This window comes from Podarcis pityusensis (genome assembly GCF_964106645.2).
Source record: "Podarcis pityusensis genome assembly, chromosome: 1".
NCBI lineage: Eukaryota > Metazoa > Chordata > Lepidosauria > Squamata > Lacertidae > Podarcis > Podarcis pityusensis.
In genome coordinates, this window is record NC_138028.1 from 107323209 (window position 1) to 107350915 (window position 27707).

General features: G+C 41.9%; 2 protein-coding genes across 10 annotated transcripts in view; one reads left to right on the top strand and one right to left on the bottom strand.

Moving 5' to 3' along the window:
- Nucleotides 1-9052, bottom strand: part of CCDC148 (coiled-coil domain containing 148) — a gene marked incomplete at its 5' end in the record, with an annotated part of 109019 nt that extends 99967 nt beyond the window's left edge. The window contains 2 exons of one of the 5 annotated variants that reach the window (XM_081006981.1): nt 3676-3725; nt 7656-7711. In XM_081006981.1, coding sequence (XP_080863107.1) covers nt 3676-3725; nt 7656-7696 — 91 coding nt within the window. Of the gene's footprint in view, nt 1-3675; nt 3726-4526; nt 5289-7655; nt 7712-8184; nt 8558-8940 lie in introns of those variants that run through there. The other 4 variants (XM_081006982.1, XM_081006980.1, XM_081006979.1 and 1 more) reach the window with 4 other exon arrangements.
- Nucleotides 8540-27707, top strand: part of PKP4 (plakophilin 4) — an 88004-nt gene continuing 68836 nt past the window's right edge. For all 5 annotated transcript variants that reach the window (XM_081005880.1, XM_081005882.1, XM_081005883.1 and 2 more), the window contains exon 1: nt 8540-8674. The gene's annotated coding sequence lies outside the window, so the exon portion shown is untranslated. The remainder of the gene's footprint in view (nt 8675-27707) is intronic.

Genomic DNA, 27707 nt, shown 5'->3' on the forward strand with positions numbered 1-27707 from the left:
CACCCCTGCCTTAAAGATAGTGCCATGAAGGTTGAACGCCACCCCGAATCTCTGCCAAGTGGTAGCAAGATTGTAGGGGGTTCCAAGTGCTTGCCCAGGGTTATGTTTCTGTTGGGGAAATTGAGGCGTGGAGGAAGCTAGGGTCTTTAAGAAATATGGTTTATTTCACACATATTTACACCTAAAGTCTTCAGTGGAGAGGGCACAGAACATTATACAGTGGTACCTCGGGTTAAGTACTTAATTTGTTCCGGAGGTCCGTTCTTAACCTGAAACTGTTCTTAACCTAAAGCACCACTTTAGCTAATGGGGCCTCCCACTGCCGCCATGCCACCGGAGCACGATTTCTGTTCTCATCCTGAAGCAAAATTCTTAACCAGAGGTACTATTTCTGGGTTAGCGGAGTCTGTAACCTGAAGCGTATGTAACCTGAGGTACCACTGTATGTAAAGTGTGTCTCTCACTGCCCCTCTCATAGTGTCAGCAAGCTCAGATCAAAAGCAACAATCAATCATGGCTCGCTGTCTCTCAGTGCAGCCTCCTTCAGCCAGCACTGCATAGAGTTCTGCCTACTTTTTGTTCCCAGAACACTTTTATATTTCAAAAAGGACATATTTTTCTATGACATCACGCCTCCCTTTCCACCATCATCCTGGCAACCTCCCAAATCTCCTGTCTCTGCCAACTCCTCAGATCAGGGGATGGATAACTTTTTGCATTGTCAATTGCCCTTAAAGGCCCAGTACCTGGCTCCCAATTATTTTTCAATGGCTCTGCATTTAGCTAGCCCAGTCTGGCTGGTGTGCATAAGCTAACATATGAATTTATTGTCTGGCACAGGTCTGCAGCTTGCATTTCCCCCTCATATGCCAAATATTATCTACATACTACAGTTTGTTAATTTCTACCATTCACTAACAGACTCTAGATTTATCACATTATTCCTTTCTTATACATTCAATATACCCCAGTGTGAAGTATTAAACCTCCCATCCTATTTTGACAGGCCTAAAACAGAATTGCATGGCATTGTAGCACTATAGTAGTGAGGTGGCTTGGGGGCTATGGGCAGCCAGCTGCTCAACCAACCAACCCACCCACCAACAACTGAACAGATTACAGTAGGGGTGGAGAACTCTTATGCATGGCATACATGTTTATTCATAATTGCAAGAACCACCTTTTCCTTTATCTTGCTCCTTTTATCCTGATGATGCAGACATCATCCGGCGCCTGTCTCTCCCCAGCTGTGTGCCCTTTGCTGAATCTGCTTGTCAATCTTGTCACACACCCCAATACACAATCCGTTTTCAATCTAACCCAGATGAGTATATAGGAAAAGCAGTGAGCCAGTGTGCAGTTAGGTGGTCAGAGCATACATGATGCCCTGATCTTTAGTATTCCACAACTTGGAGAACAGTAGGATTGGAGCTGAAAGATCAGGAAAAAGTTTAAGTGCATAGAGGCTAAGTTTTAAGCAAATACAGTGGTGCCTCGGGTTACATACGCTTCAGTTTACAGACTCCGCTAACCCAGAAATAGTGCATCAGGTTAAGAACTTTGCTTCAGGATGAGAACAGAAATCGTGCTCCGGCAGCGTGGCAGCAGCAGGAGGCCCCATTAGCTAAAGTGGTGCTTCAGGTTAAGAACAGTTTCAGGTTAAGTACGGACCTCCAGAACTAATTAAGTACTTAACCCGAGGTACCACTGTACAAGATAAAGAACATTCATTTGCTGTGTACATGATGTGGAAGTTATAGCGGACACCTTAAAGGACAATTTCTATGCTTTTTGGTGCATTAGTCAGTGTAAGTTAGTAAGCCTCAACTCCTCTTAGATGGAAGGCTTTTTTATCCTACTTAATAATAGGAACTTGGGTGTGTGCACGAAAAATGTTAACTTTATTAGAGCTCTAAAAAAAAAAGTTTTATATTTCACTTTAATATACATGTGGGTTTTTTTAACTGGTTATCTCAGAAATCAGTTTACATCCATCCTGCAGAGCAGGCTGTTTTTATTGTTATACCTATATTATACCTATATGTCTATGGATCAGGAAGTGTACTAGGCATATAATATAGTCCATTACTGTTATCCCCACATGTTGCTCTGTGAGAGAATACTAAAGCTGAGACAAAGTTGCATATAACAACCCCAGAATGCAATCAAATGTTATCACAGGCTTCAAATCAAAAGACCACAGCAGAGATCTCAAAGAGATGAGCAGCAGATCATTAGAGAAAGTGAGCCATACCAAAGTCTACAATTCCAAGTGAAATTGTGGCAGCTCTTCTCTCATAAAAATGTACACATGCACTAGCACATCCCATGCAAGCAACATGTATAGCATCTCTCCCTTCCCACTTACTGCCTTCCACTGCAGCTCTCTTCTAACTCTGGCGACAGCCTTTTTTTTTCCTTTTGGGAAGCAGCTTCCATCTGGGAAGTGTCAGTCTGACAATTAGCATTTGCTGAGTAACTTGCTCTTAAATTAAATGACTGACTAAACTGGGAACTTTGAAGCCTCACAACTTCAGGAATACTGAATGGATTTTCATCAAGCCAATGATTCCTGTGTAGTTCTTTAAGTTTAGATATCATCATAATTTCCTGAAGTATGACCAGAGAACAGATTTTCTCTTGCAAATGTAACATACTGATTTGATGATGGAACAGAATTTTATAATGATGCTGGAAAAACCTGGTGCCTCAGTTATGCACCCACTCCCACAGATGTAAGAGAGCTACATGTCATATAGCACCTATGCACATCAGAATTCAAATATTTGTAATGGAAAATGTATGAAGGTAAGGCTACTACGCCAGGATGCACAGGTTATCTTGCTCACATAACACACTTTCCACTGTGTACCCATGTGGATGCCATTATTATTATTATTATTATTATTATTATTATCCATTCTTCACTCTAAGGTCCCAGGATTTCACAGCTGCTTAGTTTTAATTCTGCTGGTTGTATTCATTTTATTGTTCAGTTTTTTGATGCAGTTTTAATTTGTAACTGCTAGGAAATTCTGGATACACATAAGTATATAAATATTTTAAAATAAGTAAATAATAAATAAGCCTATGAGAACTTAAATAAAGCAGCAACAGTAAAACCAACCACATCTATTGCCTTGTTTATTTGTTTTTATTTGTGGGGCAGAACATCTTCCAAAACAGAACTTTCCCCCTAGTGCTTTTTCTTCCCTGTGGAAAATTTTCCTACCCATAAGTTCATTAGTAACAGTGAATGGATGCCAACTGCAAATACAGTACCAAGCAAGTAAAGTAAGCATGCTAAATTAGATCACTCTCTTGGGCACTAGAAAAATTTCTGATGCAAACTGAAAATTATACTATGCAAATTACCCCAGTTCAAAAATTTTCAGGAAACCTACATCACTGACCACCACAGAAAAATTACAAGGGTTGAGAAATGTCCATCTGTTGAACATGCTGAACATTTGGAGCAAGAAACTGTTGCATCAAATATAAATTACAGTCCAAATCTTACTCTTTATTTGCTCAGAAATACAGTGAAGAAGCAGCCATTTTATCACAACCCACCAACCCAAAACCATTCTGTTCTTATTTTTAAATCAAACTGCAAAATAATGAACAACTTACACACATTTAAACAGAATTTTCACTGATTTAAAACAAACTTACTTCCATGAGGAAATACTGTATGTTCATTCCACGTACAGTATTCAAGGAGCCTTCAAAAGAAATATCTGTTACAATTTAATTTAGAAGTTTAAACATTTTTGAACTTTCCATAAGCTTTGTTGAAACAACTATGGAATATTGTGCAATATGCTGACAGATAACTGCCCACTGCAAATTGGCATAGGATCTTTACAAGTGACTGTATGCTGCCTTGGTTATTATATTCATACTTTTACATAAAAGTTAGCTTAGCTTCACACCCAAAAGAAGATGTTTCTAATCATGTAACAAGCTTTTATTTGTGTGCAATAGCATCAGCCCAGGGCATGAGCACAATAGTGTATTATACAAAAATTGGACTCAATCCAGAAGTGGTTACACATTAAAGCTGTAATTAGGCCTGAAGGTCTTTAGCTGGAAGTTTACGATGTAACATCAGCAGCACTAAATGAAATTATAGCCAACCAACAAAGTTGAGGATGGAGACCCAGGGGAGTCGGAAAGGGAGGAATCCTATCACATTAACACTCTTATCCTAAAATCATTACTTGCAAGCTAGCCCAATTTATTTCAATAGGACTTAGTTCCATATAATATGTTTAGGGCTGGGTATTAGACGCAGAGTCCACTATAAAAATTTCAATGCAGAAGTCTGAGTCGCCTACAATAGTTATGAATGGAAAAAGTGATAACCATGTGAAACTTTTCTAAAGTTATCACACTTATACTAGAACATTAATCAGCTATAAAGCCAAGCTCCTTATTCTGAGAGCAGGAAACCAATCCATGCTTTTTGTATATTGCATCTCTAAACAAACCCCAATTATAGTTCTTTTTTCTTAATCACCTACAGCACAATATTTCAGAAACTCTTGGAAATGGATGTGCCACAGAAAGTGAAGCTTCACAGAGCTTCTACGTCATCAAATTCCATTTTGCTCCTAGATGGTTGTGTGGTATGTAATCTTGAAGACTGTCAGTGATCCAGGAACTGATTTTTTTTGTTCTGTTCTTGCCCTCAGAAACTGTGAGAGAAAAGTTTCACAAGCTGTGTTTAGTGTTAAAGTAGCCATTTGGAATGTCTCCTAAGGAAAATTACAGAGCAGTCCTACACTTCCATTACGCCCGGGGTGGTATATATGCCTCTACGCCTGCAAAACGATGACCACATTCTTATACATGATTAGCCCAGGCATAGAGAGGAACACACATAAAATACAAAAATGTTTTTTTAAAGAAGACCAGCAGGCATCCATCATCACTGGAAACACCACCAGTGTCTAACAATCATGCCCACATGCAGAGGGATGCAATGAACTCACCTCTGGGACGTGCTCCCAGCACACAAACATCTCACCACAACATACAGAATACCAAAGCAAACCAAATCCATCAGCATGGGCAACAACATTGGCAAAGCTAGGCTCCAGGGATCCCTCTAGGTTGCAGCTTGAATCCCCTTGTAGTACTCACAACCACTGTTTTGGAGTACAAAACGCAAAGGGGAAGGGGAAAAAACCCTGCAATTCAGCACCCACACAGCTCCCAGGATAGGATGCCTCCAGAAAGCACACAGAGCACTCCTGGGACAAAGGGTCAAGGGCCACCCAGGAAAGGAAAAAAAAATATTTTGCCAACGAGATAAGAGGATGAGCCAGGACATGCTGAAGTCAATGGGGATTTTTTTATTTTTTTTGCACCATCAAAAGGAGTGTGGTCATGGACTGAAGGATAACAGAATATGGCGTAAGCATACTCCTGTCCTATGCCACATAACCTCTGCCCATGACTCTACTCCAGATCAGCCATTCTGCCGATGTCTTCAATGGTGGATTGGCTCCACCAGCAGCATGTTCAACCAGTGTTTCTGTGGTATTCAGTCAGCAGATCTATCATGGCAGCAGTGGTTTGGTCATCCTCCAGTGTGGAAGGACTTTCACCAAATCACACAACCCCAGATCTCAAGTACAGGACTGCACCATTATTTAGGGCTGCCATACACCTGGAATGGGATTTCAAAGGCAGAAGTGACGTCCGGGGGGGTGGGCAGCGGTTTGTTCTGGATCGAAAAATTGTTCATCAACTTTGGGGTTTGTCTAAAAAAAGCTCAACAACTTTTGAGGTGTCACAAAATATGGCAACCCTACTCACTGGCAGTTTCTTACAATAGCATCTTACTCTCTTCCAACTTTTCAGTATCAGCGCTGATCACAGCTGCAACACAAATCTGAAGTTCTTAAGGCACTTTTATCAAATATTTAGGCAAGCAGGTGTCTGGGATTCTTCCAGCCTGGAGTGGTTAGTGCATAACAATTACATTACTGCAGGAGAAAGACATAAGTGCCAAGTTAAAACCCTGTGCCATAAACACACAGCGTAGCCTCCAACATTCCAGAAATGAGAAGCGGGACATTATTGTATACTTGTAACACACCCTATTCTGACCCAAGCTCTCCTCCCTATTGCACATTGCTGAAGGCTCTTTCTTGTCTCCTGCATTTCCGTTTTTAAAGCTTGTGAATGTTTAATGTTTAATCTCACAATGGATGTGGTTCTATTTAGTATAGCATAGCTGTACCTCAATCACAACTAGCAACAGCTAACATCTCAATAGGATTGAAGGGGAAAATCATCAAGAGGATTGAAAGAAAGCAGTACACTGGCATTTTGTATTTAGACAATCAAGAAAGAATCAGCATTGCTGCAGTCTGGAGGCAATCATATGATTTAAAAACAAAGAGGATGTTATATGAGAATAATAACTGCTCTATAACAACTACTAAATATTTTGGGAAGTTGTTTGTTCACGATACATTTAGACATTTCTTAAGATAGATAACTAAGTTTTACACGATGGTTCTTGAGTTCAAGGAGCAGATTTTAGTCTATGTTTTTATACAAATGGATGTCATTTTGAACCAAGATGGCAGACTGAAGTTTCAAAACTGCACTGATTTTTTGGTTTCTTGGAATTCTCGAGAAACACTGGGTATGAAGCTGCTAGTGTTATCCTAGGCTCCCCTGTTTGGTCAACATGGCCTCAAAGGGAACAGAAGCTATGTCAGTTGTGGTGGAGTGTTGTAATTCCCCTCCCACTGGAGTCAAGGAGAAGCAAAATGAAAAAACCTGCCACCCTGCCCCACTGTCACCACAACAATGAAGGCGGTGGTTTCTCCACCATGGAATATTCTGCACCACCAATATTGGTTCTACACCCTACTCACTTATTAGCTTTAGAGATGAGGAGAAGACGGTAACTGTAAAAACAGCATATCCTCAACTGTATGAATAGGTAAAGGGACCCCTGACCATTAGGTCCAGTCATGACCAACACTGGGGTTGCGCGCTCATCTCACTCTATAGGCTGAGGGAGCCGGCATTTGTCCACAGACCGCTTCCGGGTCATGTGGCCAGCATGACTAAGCCGCTTCTGGCGAACCAGAGCAGCACACGGAAACACTGTTTACCTTCCCGCCAGAGCGGTACCTATTTATCTATTTGCACTTTGACGTGCTTTCGAACTGCTAGGTTGGCAGGCGCTGGGACCGAGCAATGGGAGCTCACCCCGTCGCAGGGATTCGAACCGCCAACCTTCTGATCGGCAAGTCCTAGGCTCTGTGGTTTAACCCACAGCGCCACCCACGTCCCTACTGTATGAATGCATTAACATTAACATTATTTAATGGCATTCCCAAACCCTCCACCACAACCCCACCAAAAATAAAATAAAGACAGCAATTAATCAGGAACAGGAAACACAATAGGAACTGTCTCAAGCAATAGGCACAATATTATGTGGGAATTCTACATAACAAACATTCTTTGTATTATCTCCTCTGGAATAGCTACCCACCCTTTGCTTCCATAGCCATAGAGAAGAACCTCTGCTTCACTCAGAAATATAAATGGAGAAGCCCGAGTTTGGGATGGGAAATCCACCATTTTACCACAAGAGTGAAAAAGAGTACCCAATGTGACACCTGATTACAAGTTCGGTATCCGAAGCAAGCACCCCCTCCATTCCGATTAAAAAGCAGCTATGCAAAGGTCACGCAGACAGCTATGGGGAAAGTCCAGAAAATGAACTTTAATTACCACTTTCTTTGTCCCCCATCCCCTTCCCCCCCACTCATCCTGCATGCATTGCAAGGGGTTGCCTTAGGTGACCCTTGGGATCCCTACAGTTCTAACAATCGTTCTTTTTTAAAAAAAACCAAAACACTGAAAAGGTGGAGCCTTTTCTGGCGGGAAATGAGGAGCCCACACGTGCGTGTGCTTGCGCGCCCGCGCAAAAAGAACAGCGCAAAGGTTGCCATCCTATGATCATGCGCTGCGTCTTGAGGGCGATCCCCACAGTCACCAGTGGCCACAGGATCCGCCTGCGCGTTTACTCCTTCCTCATCCAGTTTTTATTTTATTTTTATCACGGCTATCTTTCCCTTCCTGGTACCACATAATAATTCCACTTCCACGACCACCACCCCGGGAAGTCCCAACAGTTATACACACCCAACGGCCGCCCCCCCTGCAAAACGCCCGCCTGGCCTGAAGGAACCGCAGCCTCCCCTTCTTCCACTCCGCCGGGTCTCCTCACAGCATCAGTAACCTTAGCAACCTCAGGCCTCCCCTCCATTGGCCGGTTTGACGCGAGCCGGCGGCCAATGGCGACCCCTCCCGAGGCTCGCTGCTCCAATCGGGGCGAGGCGCAGGGCAGGGCGCCTTGTTGACGTCTAGCTCCGAGAAGGGAGGAGGAGAAGCGAAGGGGCGGGAAGAAGCGGGAGCAGAGAGCCTGCGAGGAGGGAGGAGGAGGAGGAGGAGGAAGAGGAGGAGGAGGAGGACTCCTCTGTGCTGCTCGGCGGTGGCACATTAGCAGCACGATCATGGACACCCCGGGGTAGGGGCCCTTCCCGGCGGGGTGGCTGCGGCCCCTCCGCGCAAGCCGAGACCCAGCGCCGGCGGGGCGCCCCCCTCCCAGCCCAGCCCGCTCCGTCTGAACGCGGTGAGTGGAGGTATCTCAGCCGCTCTGTCTCCGAGGGAAGGAGGGAGGGAGGCAAGGCAGCTCAGCACCCAGCGCTGCGGCGGGTGCAGGAAAAGAGGGGCACAGAAAGGAGCAACCTGTGTTGGGGGGGGGGAATCTTCCTGGGTTGGATGAAGGGAGCGAGGAAGGAAATCTTCACTCCCCGGACCTTTCCCCCAGCCACCTTCCCCTTGTTCTTCTTAAGCTTCTTTCAAAACTCTCCCTCCTTCGCCTCTTCACTGCCTTACCTGCTTCCTCTCCAGCCTGCCTGAGCTCAGATCTCCTGCTCGAAAATGGTTTTTGCTCTGCTCTTTTTTTGCCTCCTGCTCGCCTCTCCCTTCCCATCTTACTCTGTCCCCTTTACGAAGATCTGCTTTTTGTTTTTGTTTTTTATTCCCCCCCCCAGCACCCCCTCTCTCACACACACCAGATTTGCCAAGCTCCATAATTAGTCCCTCCCTTGGTAAAAATGTGTTTCCTCTGCTTTGTTTGGCTCTGCTTAAACTGCCTATCCCTTCCTTGCTTATTCAGCCCCTTTAATGTCCTTAAAAACATCGCTGCTGCTCAGTTTTTCTCCTTTCCTTCATCGCCTCCTCCAAAGATCCACTCATTTACCCTCTAAGTAACCTTTCCCGTTGGTTCTCATCCTTTCCCTCTAAACACCTCTGCCCTGCTTGTGGTTCCATCCTAAAACATGAGTCTTTCGATTACTCTTCCCTCCTCCTGTCCCCAGAGTGTCCTTTTCTTTCTCCCCATCAGTTTCCCTTCCTGCTCAACCGACTCCACCTAAATACCCTGCTTTCTCATGTTAACAACTTCCCTTATGGAAATTCCTTCCTCTCTATTACTGATCTCCTTTGCCCTTCCTTGCATAATTAGGCTTCCCATGAATCTACCTTCCTGTATGATTCCACATTCATATCTGCCCCCTCAAATACCTATCCCCATCAAGTGTCTTTTGCTTAATCTCAGTTTTACCCCTTTGCCCTGAGAATGTTTTTCCCCTCCAGTATCGCAAAATATCCCCTAAAAGCACTCTCAATACATTCTTATTCCCTTTTCTTAACCTCATTTCTTGCTTTCTAAACCTTTGCATTTCCCTCATTAATAGACGATCATTTCCTTAAATAGCTTCCCTTTTTAGTTCTGGCCTCTTCTCAGAGTGAACGTCCTCTGGTTCCTATAAAGCTTTTTATACTCTATTTTACAAGTAATACTGCTTTTCAGTATTTCCCCCCCTCCCCTGTACTTTTTCATTCACTGAGCCCCAGTAAAACCCCACGCCCTTGTCTGCCTGAGTATAAGCCCCTTCAATCCTCCCCTGCCTTTTGCATGTCCTTTAAACCCTTACAATTCCCTGCCCATTCCCTCATCTTTGCTGGAATTCCCCATGTTCTCTTGGTATAAATTTCTTCCTGCTTCTTCAGCCTCTTGTCTTTAAAAGCGGGGAGGGACAACAACGTCCTATCCCCTTCCTCTTGTTTCCCTGGTTAACCAGCTGCTTCCAACCCCCAACCCCCTTTTCTCTTCCTGGCCCTCTAAATCCTTCCCTCTTAACCTGCAGTCTCCCCTCACTCGACCTCGCCCCCATCTTGTATTTTCTCCCATTTGCTTGTTAGAGCCACATGCAACCAGGCTCGAGTAGCGAAGCCAGAAAATGTCTGTGGCTCTCGTGCTTTCTCTTTCTCTCTCTTTCTCTTTGCCCTGGGTTTCCTCAGTAGGGGACCCCCAACTACTGTCCCTCTGCAGTCACCCGGTAGGGAGAGAGAAGGAGGGGGCAGCAGCGGCAGTGACTGCTTGGTTTTGGCTGCATGTTTGAGGAGTGCGACAGACGGTGGTGGTGTGTGGACGGAAGCTGCTGGCGCTCTGGGCGAATGAGAAGGCAGGTGTGTGCCTGTGTGTGGGAGGGGGACACGTTGTTTGTTCCTGGAGCTTTTAGATAGTGCAGGAATGCATGGAATGCCTCGGAAGCCCGCTGCAACAGATCGCTTCTTGCCCAGCTCTCTGAACAGCCAAAGGTCACTGGACCATCTCTTGAACAGCAAAAGGGAAAAAGCCCGTTCCTGCCGCCTTGCTGCAGAGAGAGAAGAAGCAGTAGCCATGCTGCATGCTTTGAGCATGGCATTACACAGGATCAGAGTCTAGTCAGATTCTTCCCCTTGAAGGCTACTTTTGATGGCCCTTCCAATGACTGTTGGTTTGACCTATCCCTGTCGAGCAAGGCAAGGGCTTGCCTTACCCCCTCTCTTTCAAACGTATTTTGTGCCAAGTTATGATTCAGACGTCATTCAGTTCAGTACTGTAGCATTTTGGTACATGACTCAAAGCAGAGCCATGGAAACTGAGGGAAGCCCTGCAGAAAACCGGCTGAGGACCAGAGAAAAAAATGTATTAAAGCTGTGTGGCATTATAGGAAGAGTTTTACAACATATTCCACCCCCCACTCCCCATTATATTCAGTGCATGAAACTATAATCTAGAGATGTTTTCATATGGAGCATTAGAGGGATAACTGTTTCTTATCAATAGTGAGCTTCATGTACACCCCTATAATGCCAATCAGATTAAAGAACAGAGAGGCAAGTGTTTTACTAGAGATGGGGCAGAGAGGACTGTCTGGTACTGTTAAATTACTGGGCGTGTCAATTACCATTTGGAACAACACAGAATGGCAGCAGGGCATAACAATTGCCAGCATGTCTTTCCCCAGATTTATGTCTCGTAGTACCATGTATTAGGTCTATTCATCTATTGAAGCTGCCAAAACCGTTTAACTTGATATTTGTGAGGAGGGGGCTTGGGGTGGGGGTGGGGAAGGGAGACAAAACAACATGTCGAAAAGTTTGGGGCACAATGGTTCAGCCATAGGTAAAAGGGAATAATGTACGTGTCTGAACACGATCTAAAAGTAGTTGTTTTCTGTTTCATTTTTCCCCCTCTGCCAGATGAAAGGAAATAATTACCAACCTTAGGTTAAGAAGAAATTGTAGTGGTAGCTGCCAAAGCAAGTCCCAGAGCATTTCGCATAGTTGGCTGTTCTGACATGTTTGGGGCAGTTATTCAAAATAAGAGATGGTGGCTTGGCTATTACTTTTAATTGAAAGGTGCCTGCACAAGAGCATTTTAAAAACTGTAATATACCTTGCTTCAAAACAGATATTGCTGTTGCCCTGATGAAATGCTTTATATTCAAAGGCGTCTGCCGTCTTGTATGCTGAATGCTATTTTATGAGTGATGATGTGTGCTTTTTTTAACTGTAAAACATACTTTTGAGTTTCAGTGAAATTTAAAACACGCACACACATCCCTAATGTATTTATTGTAAGCAGTATCCTGTGCATCCTTGACTGTCACTGTCCCCACTACTGTTAAATACAGCAATGTGTACAGTCAAAACTGGAGTGCTCTTGGGAGAGTCCTAGGCACCTAATGCTTTATACGTTTTGCATCGACATTGTGCTTCTGAAGGATTGCTTGAATTACCATGTTTGGATGGAGTTTTGTAATCGTTACATAGAATTATTGTGAACCAAATGACTTATCAGACAGCACAGTTTTCCTTTCTGAGTAAAGGAAGCTGGGTGATATTAAAATAGGATAAAATGCATTTTGAAGATTTCTTATGCAACAGTAATTACCAGTATACAGTACTTAGGCACTGTAACTGCTTGATAAATACCTATATTCGTATACCTAACTCACTCCCAAATGATATTGGCTCCTCTGAACTTCCTTTACTCATTCTCTGGTGCTTCAGCCGTTTCAAAGCCAGCAAATTTCAAGCTCCCTCCCAAACTTGCTCATCTGCAACCATTCCTAGAATCATCAGAACCCACTATGTCTCCACCCATTCTCACTGTCTGATTTTGGCACTAGAGTAGCCTCAAATTCTTTCCCCCACCCCTTCCACCTCAGTGCTTTGGTGACACCAGCTGTTTTCTCACAACTACAAGCTTTACCTTTTTCTAGATATTACTCCTTTTGCCACCAACCTATTTCACAGCTATAGAGGATATTTCACCAGGGTGTTTCATTTTAAGTGGCAATCTCTCTCTTTTGTTTAGGTACTGTGTTTCAGATAATAAAGTGAATTCCTGATCTCATGACATATAAAGTATAGCATCTCCTCAAGAATGATTGAATGAAGTGATTTCATATTGTAAGAGCAATCCAATAAGATATTTTCTGCACTGAGAGGTGAAACACATTCTGAGGGAATTGCTGTAGAAGTCTGTGGTGTGAGAAGCCAGTCTCTTTATTTTAAATGTCTTAATTATCATAATAGATCTTCATACTTATAGGCTTAATAAACCCAATAGCCATCACTAAGGTTTTTTGTCCTGCCAGGATATCCTTGTTCGCATATTCTGGGTGTAGTGCAACCAGCTATTGAATCAAAGGGCAAAAGTGTTCATGGCGTGGAGGGGCAGGCGGTGGGGGGGGGAGTGAGGAGACTGGAAAGGACAAAACAGAATATTCTCTTTTGTTTGACCCACTTCTCTTTTGTTTGACCTCTTGCCAGTATTACAGAACTTTTAAAAAGATAACTGTGCTACCTGGATTATTTGCAATGCAGTAAGCCTGCGATTTATGCACATTTACCTGTGTGCATTCAGCTTTATGCACTTGGCAAGAAATATATATATATTGGAAAGGGGCAGGCATCTGGGAAAAAAGACTTTGGCAGTCCTACCTGTAAATTGCGGGATTGCTGTATTGATTTTTTAAGATCATATATACTGAAATAACCGCTGTGCCATTTTTTTTTTTTTTTAAAAAGGGTACATTTTCATATGCAGACAAGTTGACCCAATGCATTTTTACTAGGTGGTCTAATGCAAGGATAGGGATTTTTACCCATCTCTGCAGAATCTTGACCTCATTTTCAGCCTCTCAGGAAAAATAAGGCAAATCTTGTCAATAGCTAGATTTGCCCTACATAATACATTTGTAGACTTGCTGCTCAAGAGTGGCCTTTCTGGAGGTACATGCAGTGACGGCTGTTCCTTCAAGACTCTGAGGGATATGATCTACACCTCTAGTTTGGACACTTGGCAACAGGTTGCAATAGCTTCCCAAGAACAGTTGTGATGTGGCTAACAACTTCAAACAATTATTAGTAATAAATAAATGTTTATGGCCCTTTCCAGCATATTTGTGGAACCATCTAAGGCCTGCCCAAAAACCATGAAAGGTGGAAGTGGGGATGGGAGAAGATCTGGATTATTTCTCTGGCTTCAGAGGCACAGAATAGATTCATGCCCGTGTTTCTAGCCCGGTGCAGGCAGCCACAGTATAATGCACATTCCATTCCTGGGAGCTAAGAGGCAAGGAGTGGGCTGTTTCCACTGAATTTGGTGAGGAATAAGGATGGATGGGGCAGAGGGAGACCGAAATGGAACAAAAATAGAGGATAAAGAAATGGGAGGGGGAAAACCAGTAACAGCTAAGGGTACAGAAAAATATGTACTGGTGCAGAGAGGGAAAGGGGATAAAATTGGATATTGATAGACTTATAGGGTGGTGAAAGAAGGGAGAAATAAGTGAGAGTTGGTAAATTCAGATAAATCTATGGAATGGGGAAATGGATACAGAGGGAAAAGGAGATATTAGCTTGAGAAGTGGGGATGCAGAGGCACCAGAAAAATGGGGGGTATGCAAAGCCCTGGACTTTGGTTTGTGATAGCTTGTGTTACTTTACAAACTGAGACACACACACATACCCGTTAGTGTGTCCTCCTTACATGCTGGTGTGTGGCGTGTAATGGACCAAAACTATGCATAGATTAATTTTTAAATTTTGGTTCTTGGCAGGGCAGTTTTCTTCAGAAGCAGTTAAAAAGCCAGCCACTGACAAGAGCTTCTCCTCCTGAACTGCATTAATAATATTTATGATTAATAATAATCAATTATTAATAGCATTTTCTATTCAGGGATTGCCTCAGCCAAAATTCTGCACAAGGAGTACTGTTTTCAGTCATTTGAGGCCCTTGGCATGTGCTTGGTTTGTCCGTCAGCAAATGCAGTAGCCAGCAGAGGATGGGGACAACAGAAATGAGGGCGCACAGGTACCTGGGGTAATACAGGAAGATTGCTATGGGAAAAGAGTAGGTTGCTGAGAAATGGGGCTTTAGGGAACCCTCTAGGTCAGCCTTTCTCAACCGTGGGTCCCCAGATGTTGTTGAACTACAACTCCCATCACCGCTGACCATTGGCCCTGCTAGCTAAGAATGATGGAAGTTGTAGGCCCAAAACATCTGGGGACCCAAGGTTGAGAAAGGTTGCTCTAGGTAGACAGCAGTAAAAAAAAAAATGGTTGCTGAGAGTGGGGACACAGAAATGGTGGTGAGAGAGAGCATGGAAAGGAGGGTGAGTTCTTAGCTCTTCAGAGAGATGTGCAGCTGTGTAAAGAAAGGAGAAAGCAGGCTGTGAGACACAGAGAAAATTAGGGTGTAAGGGAAAATATCGTATTTTTCGCTCTATAAGACACACCAGACCATAAGACGCACCTAGTTTTTGGAGGAGGAAAACAAGAAAAAGAATATTCTGAATCCCAGAAGCCAGAACAGCAAGAGGGATCACTGCGCAGCGAAAGCAGCGATCCCGCTTGCTGTTCTGGCTTCTGGGATAGCAGCGAAGCCTGCATTCACTCCATAGGACGCACACACATTTCCCCTTACTTTTTAGGAGGGAAAAAGTGAGTCTTATAGAGCAAAAAATACGGTAGCTTTAAGAAGCTATATGTGTGTTTGTGCATACACGTTGGAATAATAGCCTATGCTTTTCAGTGGTTAATGCAGTGATACAGTCCTCTTAGCAAGGGAAATATAACTTTGCCCTGAAGGTAATATGAATTGTGTACTTCTGTACCAGAGGGATGTTCTAAGGCAGCTATGTGGACCGTGTTAAATTCCTAATGTCTTTTAAAAATAATTACGTCTTTTGAGGACTGTATAACACATACATACCACTTTGTTACAATGGAAAGCTTCAACCACCTAACACAGGGTAAGGAACTTGTGGGGCCCCCAGAAGTTACTGAACTGCAGTTCCCATCATCCCTGAACATTGACCCTAACGCCTGGTGATGATGGCAGCTGTACCCTCCAGATGGTTTAGCCTACTATCTTGGGCAAGATTGGTCTAGATCCTGACCAAGAAACGGTCATTTGTTACTGTACCATTGTGGCATGGCAGCCCTAAGGGGAAAATAGGTCAAGAATATGTCTGTTATTCCAGATATTGGCTTGAACTAACCAGCCAATTACTTGGCCACAGGTTTCTAGTCTCTGTTGGATTGTTGCCAGCAAGGTGGAATACCAAAAAAGGTGGAATACCAGACAAATATGAGAATATACAGAAGGAACTGAGTAGTTCCTTCTGTATACAGTGGTATCTTGGTTGTCAAATTTAATCCATTCCAGAAGACCGTTTGACTTCCGAAACATTCAACAACCGAGGTACCACTATATATACATAATGTCTGTAACTGAAAATGCAGTAATATTCCTACCTCCTTAATAAGTCCCATTGTGTTAAATGGGACTTACTCACAAATAAGAAGGTATCGGATTGTGGCATCTGACTTCTATTGCTGACAGTGTTTTAGCTGTTGAGTTGGAAAACCCTTAACAATAGAAACAGTTACCCTAGCCAGCAAATAACCGGCAGACATTTTGGCAATTTCGTAGTCCAAATTTTAACTTCTTCCTCTGCTTACACTTAAAGTTGGTTCTTATGCCATCCTGGGGGAGTGTTTGCCACTTTCATGTAGTGAATTTTCACACAGCTTCAATAATGCATGTAATAATAAGATCATTGGGAGGGGTGGAGGGGACGACTTCTCACCACAACAATGCCACTCCTCCCAAGGCTCTGTACAATTTCAGCATTACCTAAGTTATTGATGCAGCATGGGAGCTATCTTGCAGGAACAAGAATATCACTAAAGTAATGTAAGAGCCATCCCTATGTCTGCTGTCCTGTGCAGAATGTTTACATTGCAAAGACTGAAGGATCATAAATTCTAGATCAGGTATATTACTCTGATTACATAGCAAAGTATTCGTGACATTCATATATGCACTCATGGGGTTGCTGTACTATCTCAAATTTTCCTTTTTATTGGACAAATTGTGTGTATGCACCACTGAAATAAGATACCGAAGTTTAGAGTTGCATAGAAGGCTTTTTCATGTTTGACTAATAAGGGCAGATCCGATATAGTAACCCTTGTAAAATGTAGACTGAAATTGTGTTTACATATAGTTTCAATATGAGAAAGTTTGTTGGAAAACTTTTTTGGTAAATCTAACACACAAGCTTCATTGAAATAAGAAGGAAGTGGCTCAGAGTAAGTGTCAATGCCAAGTTCAGTACCCCCTTTTCAGCAACTGGTCCCATTGCCACTGAAATGATCTTCCTTCCAGTCCCAGCTGAAAATTAGAATTTGCATTCTGCTGCTAGGAATGTTTTGTAGCCATCAGTAGAACTTCTTTTGTTCTCCTCTCCTCTGAATACATAGGAGTTGTGTAGGGGTTAATCCAAAGCTTAAAGTAAATGTCTATGCGCATGCACGCGCACATATAGTAATGAAATAATACTTGTATGGATTAGCTGCATAGTATCTTCTAAAAATATCAAGTAACTTTCCTTCTAAAATTTCCTCAGAAAAGCTTTGACAACTTTGAATACTATATGTGGCCCAAACTACACAAGAACCAAGAGATCTAGATCACTGGACATTGTAATTTCCTTTTTTACAGCAGGCTCGGGTGCATGGATCTGATTTTGGTGATGAGAGCAATGGTACTGAGGGATGAGTATTTAACCATGCTCTGTTTTCCCCTGCACAGTGTTAGCAGTTTCAGGGTAGGAGAAACCCTATGAGCAGAAGGGTTTAGAAACCTCCTTAGTGCTGCTGCTTTGATCAGAACCAGAAACTCCCACAGCTACAAAGTAAAATTGCCATTCGGTCCCATGACTGATTTCCTGTATCTTATGAAATTTAGCCATAACAATCCAATTGATTATAATTAGGGTTCAAGTAAATAAGAGTGTGACTTCAGCCTTGCTTTCTTGGTACAGGTTATGAATGTGTAATGAACTTTTATGAGCATCTCTGTGGAATGACTTTTCTGAAATTAAAGAAGAATGTACAGTGGTACCTCGGGTTACATACGCTTCAGGTTACAGACTCCGTTAACCCAGAAATAGTACCTCGGGTTAAGAACTTTGCTTCAGGATGAGAACAGAAATCGTGCTCCAGTTTCACGGCAGCAGCAGGAGGCCCCATTAGCTAAAGTGGTGCTTCAGGTTAAGAACAGTGTCAGGTTAAGAACAGACCTCTGGAACTAATTAAGTACTTAACCTGAGGTACCACTGTATTTTGTCAATCCAGTTTTAGGAAAAGCTTGGGGTTTTTTTCAGGTTAGAGTTCTGTTTGTTGTTCTTGGAGCAAATACATTTTCCTAGGTTCATTGATTTAGTAAGAAGTTGTTTGCAGATCAAAATATAGAATTCTGCCTGTAGCCAAATTTGGTTAAGCTGACTACAAGTTGAAGAATCTATTTTTATCTAATTCAGCCAAATTTGACTTAAGTGAAAAATGGTTCTGCATCAGTGGTAACATCCTAGGATCACACCGTCTTTGTTGGGCAGGACACTCTGGTCTGGTTGACAGAACAGTTCAATAGTAGAAGGGAAGGAGAAATAAAATTTGCCAGCCATAAGTGTTGCCAATGGCATACTCTGGGTCAGTCAAGAAATTCACCATGGGGCTTTGCCAGACTAGCATCTCTAATCTCTTAACCATGGTTAAATTACTGGGCATAGGGCACAAGACCATATACTTCCACAATTGCCAATCTCCTTTCTGATGTGAATTTCCTATGCCATTTTAACCATGGTTAAGCATGACACAAGTAGTTAACACTAACTTGGGTTCCCTCTTAACCCAACCCTGGTTTTTAGCCATGGTTAAGATAAAATCCAAAGTAGTGTTAACTACTGTTGCCATGCTTAGCTTTTGTTGACATTGGTGTTAATATCAACCTAGAAATTAGTTAGAACTTAGAACCTGCAGAAGACTTGTGCCATGTAGGAGAGAAACTTGCTTACAATGTCTTAACTGTAGGTAAAACTCACGTGTTACATCTGCACAAGCTGTATTTCTCAAAAGACATCTGTTTGAGGTCACTGAGGATTTTCTTGTTTATTGAACTCTCCAAAAGAATGACAGTGCTACAGTACTTATTCCTAACAGTCTAGAACACTTTGCATTTTCATATATGTTCTCTGCAATAATTAATCAATTGCTGCTTTCTTTCTTTGAGAGGCTGGTAGTATTTGTCCAGATGTCAAGTGAAAAAAGCTGTGACTGAAGCAGTTGACCTTCTGCCTCCACCTCTATGCTCATGCATTAACTAACATTTAAACGTTGTGCTTGACATAAACACTGAATCTTTGCTGCCAATTCCTAGCTCAACTGTCTTCCCAAACTGAGCCTCACATAAGAAAATGCTCTAAATGCTATAACCAAGAAGTGGCCTGATTGGCATTGGCTCCTAGCTTTTCCTCAGTTTTTAATATGCATATACCGTATTTTTTGCTCTATAAGACTCACTTTTTCCCTCCTAAAAAGTAAGAGGAAATGTGTGTGCGTCTTATGGAGCGAATGCAGGCTGCACAGCTATCCCAGAAGCCAGAACAGCAAGAGGGATCGCTGCTTTCGCTGCACAGCAATCCCTATTGTTCTGGATTCTGAGATTCAGAATATTTTTTTTCTTGTTTTCCTCTTCCAAAAACTAGGTGCGTCTCATGGTCTGGTGCGTCTTATAGAGCGAAAAATACGGTAACTTTGATGGCTGTGCAAGTTGACAACCTCAGGATAATACTGATAATATGAAAGACTTAAAGTGCTAGGAAACACTTTCTAGAATGCATGTATGCTTTGAGTCTTTTGCAGACAGCATATTGCAGACTTTCTAAATATGACTTCAGAACGGTGTTAGAAAGTCAGATATATAAGCTAGGGGCCAAATGGCTCCTTAAACCAAGGTTGCAGTTGACAAAACGGAATGCATAATTGCCATTTTTGGGCAAGATGGGTCTAAAGTCTTATTTTTCGAATGATGGAATGACTGTGATTGATTATCGGTTAAACCTCTGGCTAGTTCAGATGACAACCTTGAGCTAGGTTAAGAATGTTGGGAACTTAAAGAAGAAAAGTCTCTTGATCCAGGGAAAGTCCACAAATACAGTGGCCTATTCCTGCTTCTTTTTCTTAATGGTGAACGGACCATTCATAACCTAAGAATATTCACAACTGTGAGCAGGGCAGTGCGGTAGGGTAAGTGAAGACAAGCTACAACAGTTGACTGTAATGTTGTTCACTGCCCCTGCTCAGGCTGCACCAAAAAAAAAAAAAAAAAGGGTTCCTGAAATTCATTCTGATTGTGCAGATAAAATATAACTGATATAATTCTACAGGATGTGGTATCAGTGTGTGAAAACAGTCCAGATCCAATGATCCTCAGGCATGTATCTCCAGTTGGTGAAGATATCAGACGCCTTCTGGCACCCTGGCATCTTTACATGGTCGCAAGTGGCCAATAGCCAGGTGCAAAATGTGCCCAATGCCTGGCTAATTTTGAACACTTCTTCAGAATCAACAAGGCCTAGAAGAGCACTCAGAACAGGTTTGATGAAAGCTGAGATTACTAGGAATGAGAGAGAGTAACCGTACACCACACTTGCGCTAGTATAGTCCTGGCTCTCAAACTTTGAGTGCTCTATGTTAGAAGACTCACTTTGACTTAAAGTTTAAGTCTCTCATTCTAAGCCTAGTGGCTTGTAAATCCCGTTACATTTCTAGGTAAATATATCGAAGTTGTATTACAATTCTCAGTGCAAGTAAGAAAACCCATTAAGAGAGCATTGGAGGTAGGTGCTTATGTTGGAAAGGACACACTTCTATGGTTGATTGGTATGAGTCCTCTTACACGTTTTCAGAAAAAGACAGAGCGTTTTAAGTTCCATTGAATCTAATAGTGCAATCTTGTGTGTGCTTGCTCAGCAGTCAGTCTCACCAAGTTGAATGGGACTTGCTATGTAGTGTTCATGGAATTGCAGCCCAAGTAGGTTCTGTCTGTAAATGTATCTTATAAAACTAATAATGCCACTTCAGAGCATTATTGAAGATAGGAACTAAGTATAAGCTCTCTACAATAAGTCTTCCTAGCAGTCATGTTCCCTATAACTGCTTTTGTTAGACTTTTTGTTTTCTTTATTACATATGTTCATCTTTTTAGATAATTAAGATTCTTTGGATTAGAATTCTTATGTGGGCTCTGTTTCATACGGAGATTTTGTTTGTACTTAACCTGTATAGATGTGATGCTTAGTAACGGATTTTGCAGTTCTGCTGCTGTATTTAGAGAGAGACTGGTTGCTTAGTTACCTTTTTTCTTATGTGGAAAGCCGCCCAACAACAAAAATATAGATTCGGTTAAAACTGTAAGTACTCAGTATTTATCTGTATCACAAAAGTACCCTGAGATATCACATGTATTTTTCTAGCACCAGGTATTAGCTAGACTTGTACTAAATGGCAGTCTTGTATTGCAATTAAAAAGGCAAGTTTTAGCTGATTGTGGAGAGAGGATACCAATATCTGTGAGGGTAAGAGTGCCACAGATAGAATGAAACATTTCAAAGGTGATTAAAAAAAACTTGTGAAATGCTCCATTTTGGCTACCTAGTTGCCAGCAATACAGATGTTACAGATCCAATAGAGCCCATCTATTTGCCAGTTCAGGGTGTATGAGTTGCCAATATAAGCTAATAGTCATTTATCAGTCTAGATTATGTCCTGTATTTGAGCCTTTAATTTTATTGTGTTAAGAGTTTGAATAGCTATTTCAAATCAGAGCATTCCACTCCTGTGATTTAGTGTGTTGTGTAAATTATCTTTTGCATTGTTACCATGATATGAAACGTGCCAGACTGGATGACTGGATTTTATTAGCAGAATTTCCACACTGAGCTGTAACAAAACTATACTACCATTGAAGGTGTGGCTAAAAGAGCGTATTAAAATGGATTGCCTTTTCAGTATTTTTACATGATAGTTTCTAAAATGTACTTTTCCATATTATTTACCAACATTGATTAACTTCAATAAATAAATTGCAAATCTTGAAGAATGTGTGCTTCAGTTCCGTAAATCAGGAGTTGCCAACCTGTGGCCCACAAAGGCCTTCACTGGTACCTTATTTTAAGCCTCTCACCCTCCTAGAAGGAAGGGTACATAACAAAATGTGCAGGTACCCTTCTAAGCAATTTCTTTTGGAGCCTTCTACCAGTGTGTTTAGTCAGTGAATGAAGCCAGAGCTGTGATTGATGAGTGGAGGGAGTTTTTTGGACACCAGGTGATAGGAATCCTCAGGGTTCTGATATCTGCTATTTTGTCCTCCTTTTCCTACCTGAATCATATTTGCAAATCTTTGGAATTTCTGTAGTTTGTCCTTCCTTTTCCTTAGCACTTTTCTTCTGTGGTAGGCTCGTCTGAGATCAGGCAGTTACTAGAATTCACAGAAAATAATTGTGGGCAGATGTTAAAGAATTCCCCACAAAGGGCAAATATCAAAACTTTGCAAAGAGGCATGTCTCCTGATGTTCAGGAGCTAAAGATCAGGCAGTCATTAGGAATTCAGTGTCTAGTTAACTTGCAGTACAATAGTATATTTGTCTACTCAGAAGTAAGTCCCTGTGTTTAATGGGGCTTACTCCCAAGTGGCTGGGGAAACCCAGCCAGATGGGCGGGGTATAAATAATAAAAATATCATTATTATTATTACTACTACTACTACTACTACTATTACCATTATTGTTGTTGTTGTTAGTGAGTACAAGATGTCACCATAGAGTTGTATTGGGAATAAAAGGGTTGCTGGCTGTATGGCAGGCAAAAATTCAACAGAATTGCAGAAGCTTTTTCTGTTATGGAAATGCAGTTATGGGGAAAGCTTCACCATGACAGAACCCTTCTCTAATTTTGTGTTATGTCATGCCTCTTATGGCAGCCATGTTGTGACTGATGCACACAACACTCTCAAAATTAAAAATGTGCCTACTGGTCCAAAATGGTTGATGACCCTTGCCATACACGGAGACCCTCTTTTTAAACAAGTTTTGTTCTCTTCTTTTGTAGAAAGCTAGTCTATATAGGTAGTCATTTTTAACCACAGTAAGTGTGTCCTCGGTTTCTGCAAATCAATGCTAGTTCTGTAAGCATAGACAAGCTCACCTAAGAATATAATGGAAGACTAATTACTAACTTCTGTATAGGTTGAAGTTCTAGTGTTTCCCAAACTCAGTAGACCAGGCATGGCCAAACTTGGCCCCCCAGCTGTTTTTGGGACTACAATTCCCATCATCCCTGACCACTGGTCCTGTTAGCTAGGGATGATGGGAGTTGTAGTCCCAAAACATCTGGAGGGCCGAGTTTGGTCATGCCTGCAATAGACAAAACTGACTACTGCCAACCGCTATTAAACAAAAATCTGGTTGTGTCCCCCATTCTTACAAGGGTTCACTGAGTAAAAATTTTCAAAGCATCTTTATACTATGCATAGTAAGTGTGTTAATCGGAAAAAATAAGATTAAAAAGGACTATTTATTATTTAGTTCTGTGCCAAACTATCATGGAAAGAAAAGTTGCATTGTTAAACCATATTTATTCCTAAATCTTGTGTGGTGGGAATGAACCTGTTGAATTGGGCTTCAGCCCCCACTTCATCAGAGTGATTTCAGGAAGAAAGGAAAGGATGGTATTTAAGGACACATATTCCTTCCCTCTTAGATTTGATGTTAATGTTTGTTAACTTACACAGCAAGTGAGCTATAAGGGGCTAAATCTTCAGAGGAACAAGGATGTCCTATTTCTAAAACAGATCATAATCAATTTGCAATGAAGCACAATATATCAAACCTTGCAACCCCCCTCCCCCACCCAAAAGCAAACATTAGGTTGTGAGTATCTCGTGTTGTACAAAAGAATTCTAATGGACAACTTAATTTTCCTTGGCTGTAAAAATGAATCTGATACTAAATTAAATCCAAACATCTTGCATGTTTTGCTTCAGTAGTTTAAGATAGAAGTTATTTTGAGTTATTCTTGAGTACCTACTAACACTTGGAAAGTATGATAAATAACACCACTTGGGTATTATAATAAATAACAGTATTAGATTTCAACTCTAGTCTGCAGTTTTAAGATCTCATGCAAGGTTTTGTGTTTTTTCCATTAATATAAAAGTGCAGACTCCTTACTTGTCTGATTGTTCTTATTGTAATAATTCTAATCATAACAGTAAAGAGAGAAAAACAAATCTTTATGTAATTATCACCAGAATTTGTTTTATATATTGCATATTATTTTGCTCAGGCAGGTAGTAGTGCTAAGACTACAACAGATCACGACAAAAATGATAAAATATTTTCTCCTTATTACTCCCAACAATAAGGTAGTGTGTCATGTACATTATTTCAGTAATTTTTTTTAAGTGCTCCATTTTTCACAATTGTCTACCTGTCTTCCTTCTCTGACTCTTTATTATGTTTGTGAGTCTGGTCACATGCCCCAAGTTCTCATAAGCCATTCACTCAATGGAGAAAGTATTATTATTAATTCAATTCATTACCTGCTAGTTTACTTTTGCTGAAAACTGCATAGTGAAGCCGCCAGATACACCTTCGTGGGGAGGGTGTCCCCACTGAAAACTCTGAATGGAGTGGAACACCCAAGAGGTCTCCCTCTGCTGATCTTGGTACCCATGTTGAAGATCTGTAGGGAAGGAGGCAGTCTTTTGGGTACAGTGGTGCCTCGCAAGACGAAATTAATCCGTTCCGCGAGTCTCTTCGTCTTGCGGTTTTTTCGTCTTGCGAAGCACAGCTATTAGCGGCTTAGCGGCTATTAACGGCTTAGCGGCTTAGCGGCTATTAACAGCTTAGCGGCTTTAAGAAAAAGGAAACAAACTCGCAAGAACTCGCAAGACGTTTCGTCTTGCGAAGCAAGCCCATAGGGAAATTCGTCTTGCGGAACGACTAAAAAAACGCAAAACCCTTTCGTCTAGCGAGTTTTTCGTCTTGTGAGGCATTCGTCTTGCGGGGCACCACTGTATTTGGGGCTTAAGTTGTTTAGGGTGTTAAACACTAACACGAGCACCTTGAATTGGGCCCAGAAACAAACCGGCAAGCACTGCAGCTGTTCTAACACAAGGGTTATATAAGGTCTAAATGGATCTCCAGCCAGTAATCTGGTCGCTGCATTTTAGACCAGTTGAAATTTCTGAGTCCTCTTCAAGGGCAGCTCCACATAAAGCACATACAATAATACAATCTGGATCAGCATGGAGTGCATTGGTTCTGTCCAAAGGGGGCCTTCAATGATGAACCAGCCAGAACTGTGAAAAGGTACTTGTAGCCCCCTGTGCCTCTATTGACAGTATTGAATCCAGGCTGATGACCTGCTGTTTCCAGGGGAGTACGGCCTCTTCCAGAACAGGTTTTCTTCCCACCTCCTCAACACGGGAACTCGGGACACACAACATAATTAATAGCTTTCCCATCAGAAGCTTATAACCATATAGGCTGCAGTCAAATTCAAATTCTCAAACAAAACTGTGTTTGACATAACATAATTAAAAACTGGGTCATGGTGGTATCATATAATCCTATTGAGGCAAGCTAGAGTCATAGGCTATAGAGCAATTGAAAAATGCATGTGCATAAAGTCCGCAGATTTTTAATTGGTTTGCTAGCCAGCTTTTGTTTGTGGCTGACCCTTCTACCAAGTCCTATAGCAAGTGCAGAGAACTTTGGGGAAGGGGGTGATTTGTGCTACCACTGTGCAGGCCTTACACCTAGAAAAGTGTTGTGGGGCGACCACTCTCTTTTGCCGTTGCGCTAGACTTTTTGAAGAGGGTGTTAGTAGTGCCTGCCAGTGCCTAGCTAAAAAGCTAAGTGGAAAAGGATAGTTTTACACACAAAAACACACACTCACTGTGCTCTGTACATTTCCTGGAGGAAGTACATTTTCCTCTCCCTGAACTTGCCTTCCCTAAACTTATTTGCAATTCACATAAAGCAAGTGGAACATATGTTCCAGGAAATACAGTTCTTTTTATGAGAACAAGAGAGCTAATATTTTAAACAATACTTTAATATTATAAAGGGGTGGGGAAAGCTGTAGCTTTAAAAAAAGTACATTAGAGCTCAGAGGGAAAGACGTGAAAGGAAGGGAGATAGTAACTTCTATAATTTATGAACAGTCTTTTGTGCCTACACTGATAAAATTGCTACCACCTACACAAGAAGACAGGAAATCGCTGATCATATGAAAGCAACTGTATAGTCTAGTCTTATTGTGACTAAGGCAGTAGAAATGCCCAACCTACATTCTCTTATTACATGAAAGTACAGAAATAGTTTCATCATACTATCTTCAAGACTCTCTCCTCTTTCTGATTTCTAATGGGAATATTACCATAGAACTTGCTGTCCAGCTTTCTTTCCTTTTTCTCTTCCCTCCCTTCCTTTCTCAAACCTTAAGTACCCATTGCTGGAAGCTTGGGGGCATAGGAAGGCATGAATAAATTTTCATGTTATTTCCCCAAGTTTCTCAGAGTGTACATCACAGTGAAAACCAAGTTGGCCTAATTTCAAGATGGAGGTGGTGGCGTAGGAAGAGGCAGCATTGGACAGAAGTGACAGGGTTTGAAAGGGAAGCTGAAGAGTTCGGTAATCAATTGAAGCTGTATATATGTGGTGAGAAAGCATGTGGATTTTGGATTATCAGGACAGGGATGCTCAGTTAGGCTTCTATATGAGATAAAGCAATTCAAGAAAGACAGAGGGCCTTCTCGGTAGTGGCGCCCAGCCTGTGGAGTGCCTTCCATCACATATCAAGAAGATAAATAGCTATACAACTTTTAGAAGACATCTGAAGGCAGCCCTGTATAGGGATGTTTTAGATGTTTGATGTTTTATTATGCTTTTATATTTGTTGGAAGCCACCCAGAGTGGGTAGGGTATTATTATTATTGGAAATATGACTTCATAAAAAGAAATATTGTACCTTATAGCACAGTATTTGATCCTACAAAGCACAATCCTGATATTCTTCATCGTAACATCATTACTTTCATCGCTCATGTAAAATGGGTCATCAGCACCTATTCTTTTTTTCAGTTGTTCATCTAGGAGAGGGGTCAGCGGACTTTTTCAGCAGGGGGCCGGTCCACTGTACCTCAGACCTTATGGGGGGCCGGACTATATTTTTTTGGGGGGGGAATTAACGAATTCCTATGCCCCACAAATAACCAGTGATGCGTTTTAAATAAAAGGACACATTCTACTCATGTAAAAACACGCTGACTCCCAGACCGTCCGCGGGCTGAATTTAGAAGGCCTTTGGGCCGGATCCAGCCCCCGGGCCTTAGTTTGCCTACCCATGATCTAGGACAGTGGTGTCCAAACATTTTTCAAAGAGGGTCAGATTTGATGAAGTGAAGGGCCGTGAGGGCTGACCAAAGTTTTTAACCTTTTTTTAGGATTGAGCTTTCTTAGGATTTTATCCCAGGAAACTGCCACAGGAGCCGGATTTAAGTTGCTATGTGTCTTTTTCCTAGCATGTTCATGTGGTTCCTGCTACAGATGTGTGTGCCTTAGGAGGAGCAGAGATGTTCTTTCTCAGCTTTAGTTAATGTAGTCACTCAGTATGCTAATAATTGCTTAAGGTATGCTCTTTTAAAAGTGTGTTTTAATCCCTTCTTGCGTACTTGTTCTCCTACCCTGTCATGTGCTTTCTTGCCACTCGTTTACTCTTCAGACCAAAATCCATAAGCCATCAGGCTGTATTATACAGTGGAACAGCGACATTTACTTAGAGCCACAGATGAATGGATGTTTGTCACTGCATAATTTTATCTGTTACTTAGCTTCTATTTAGAG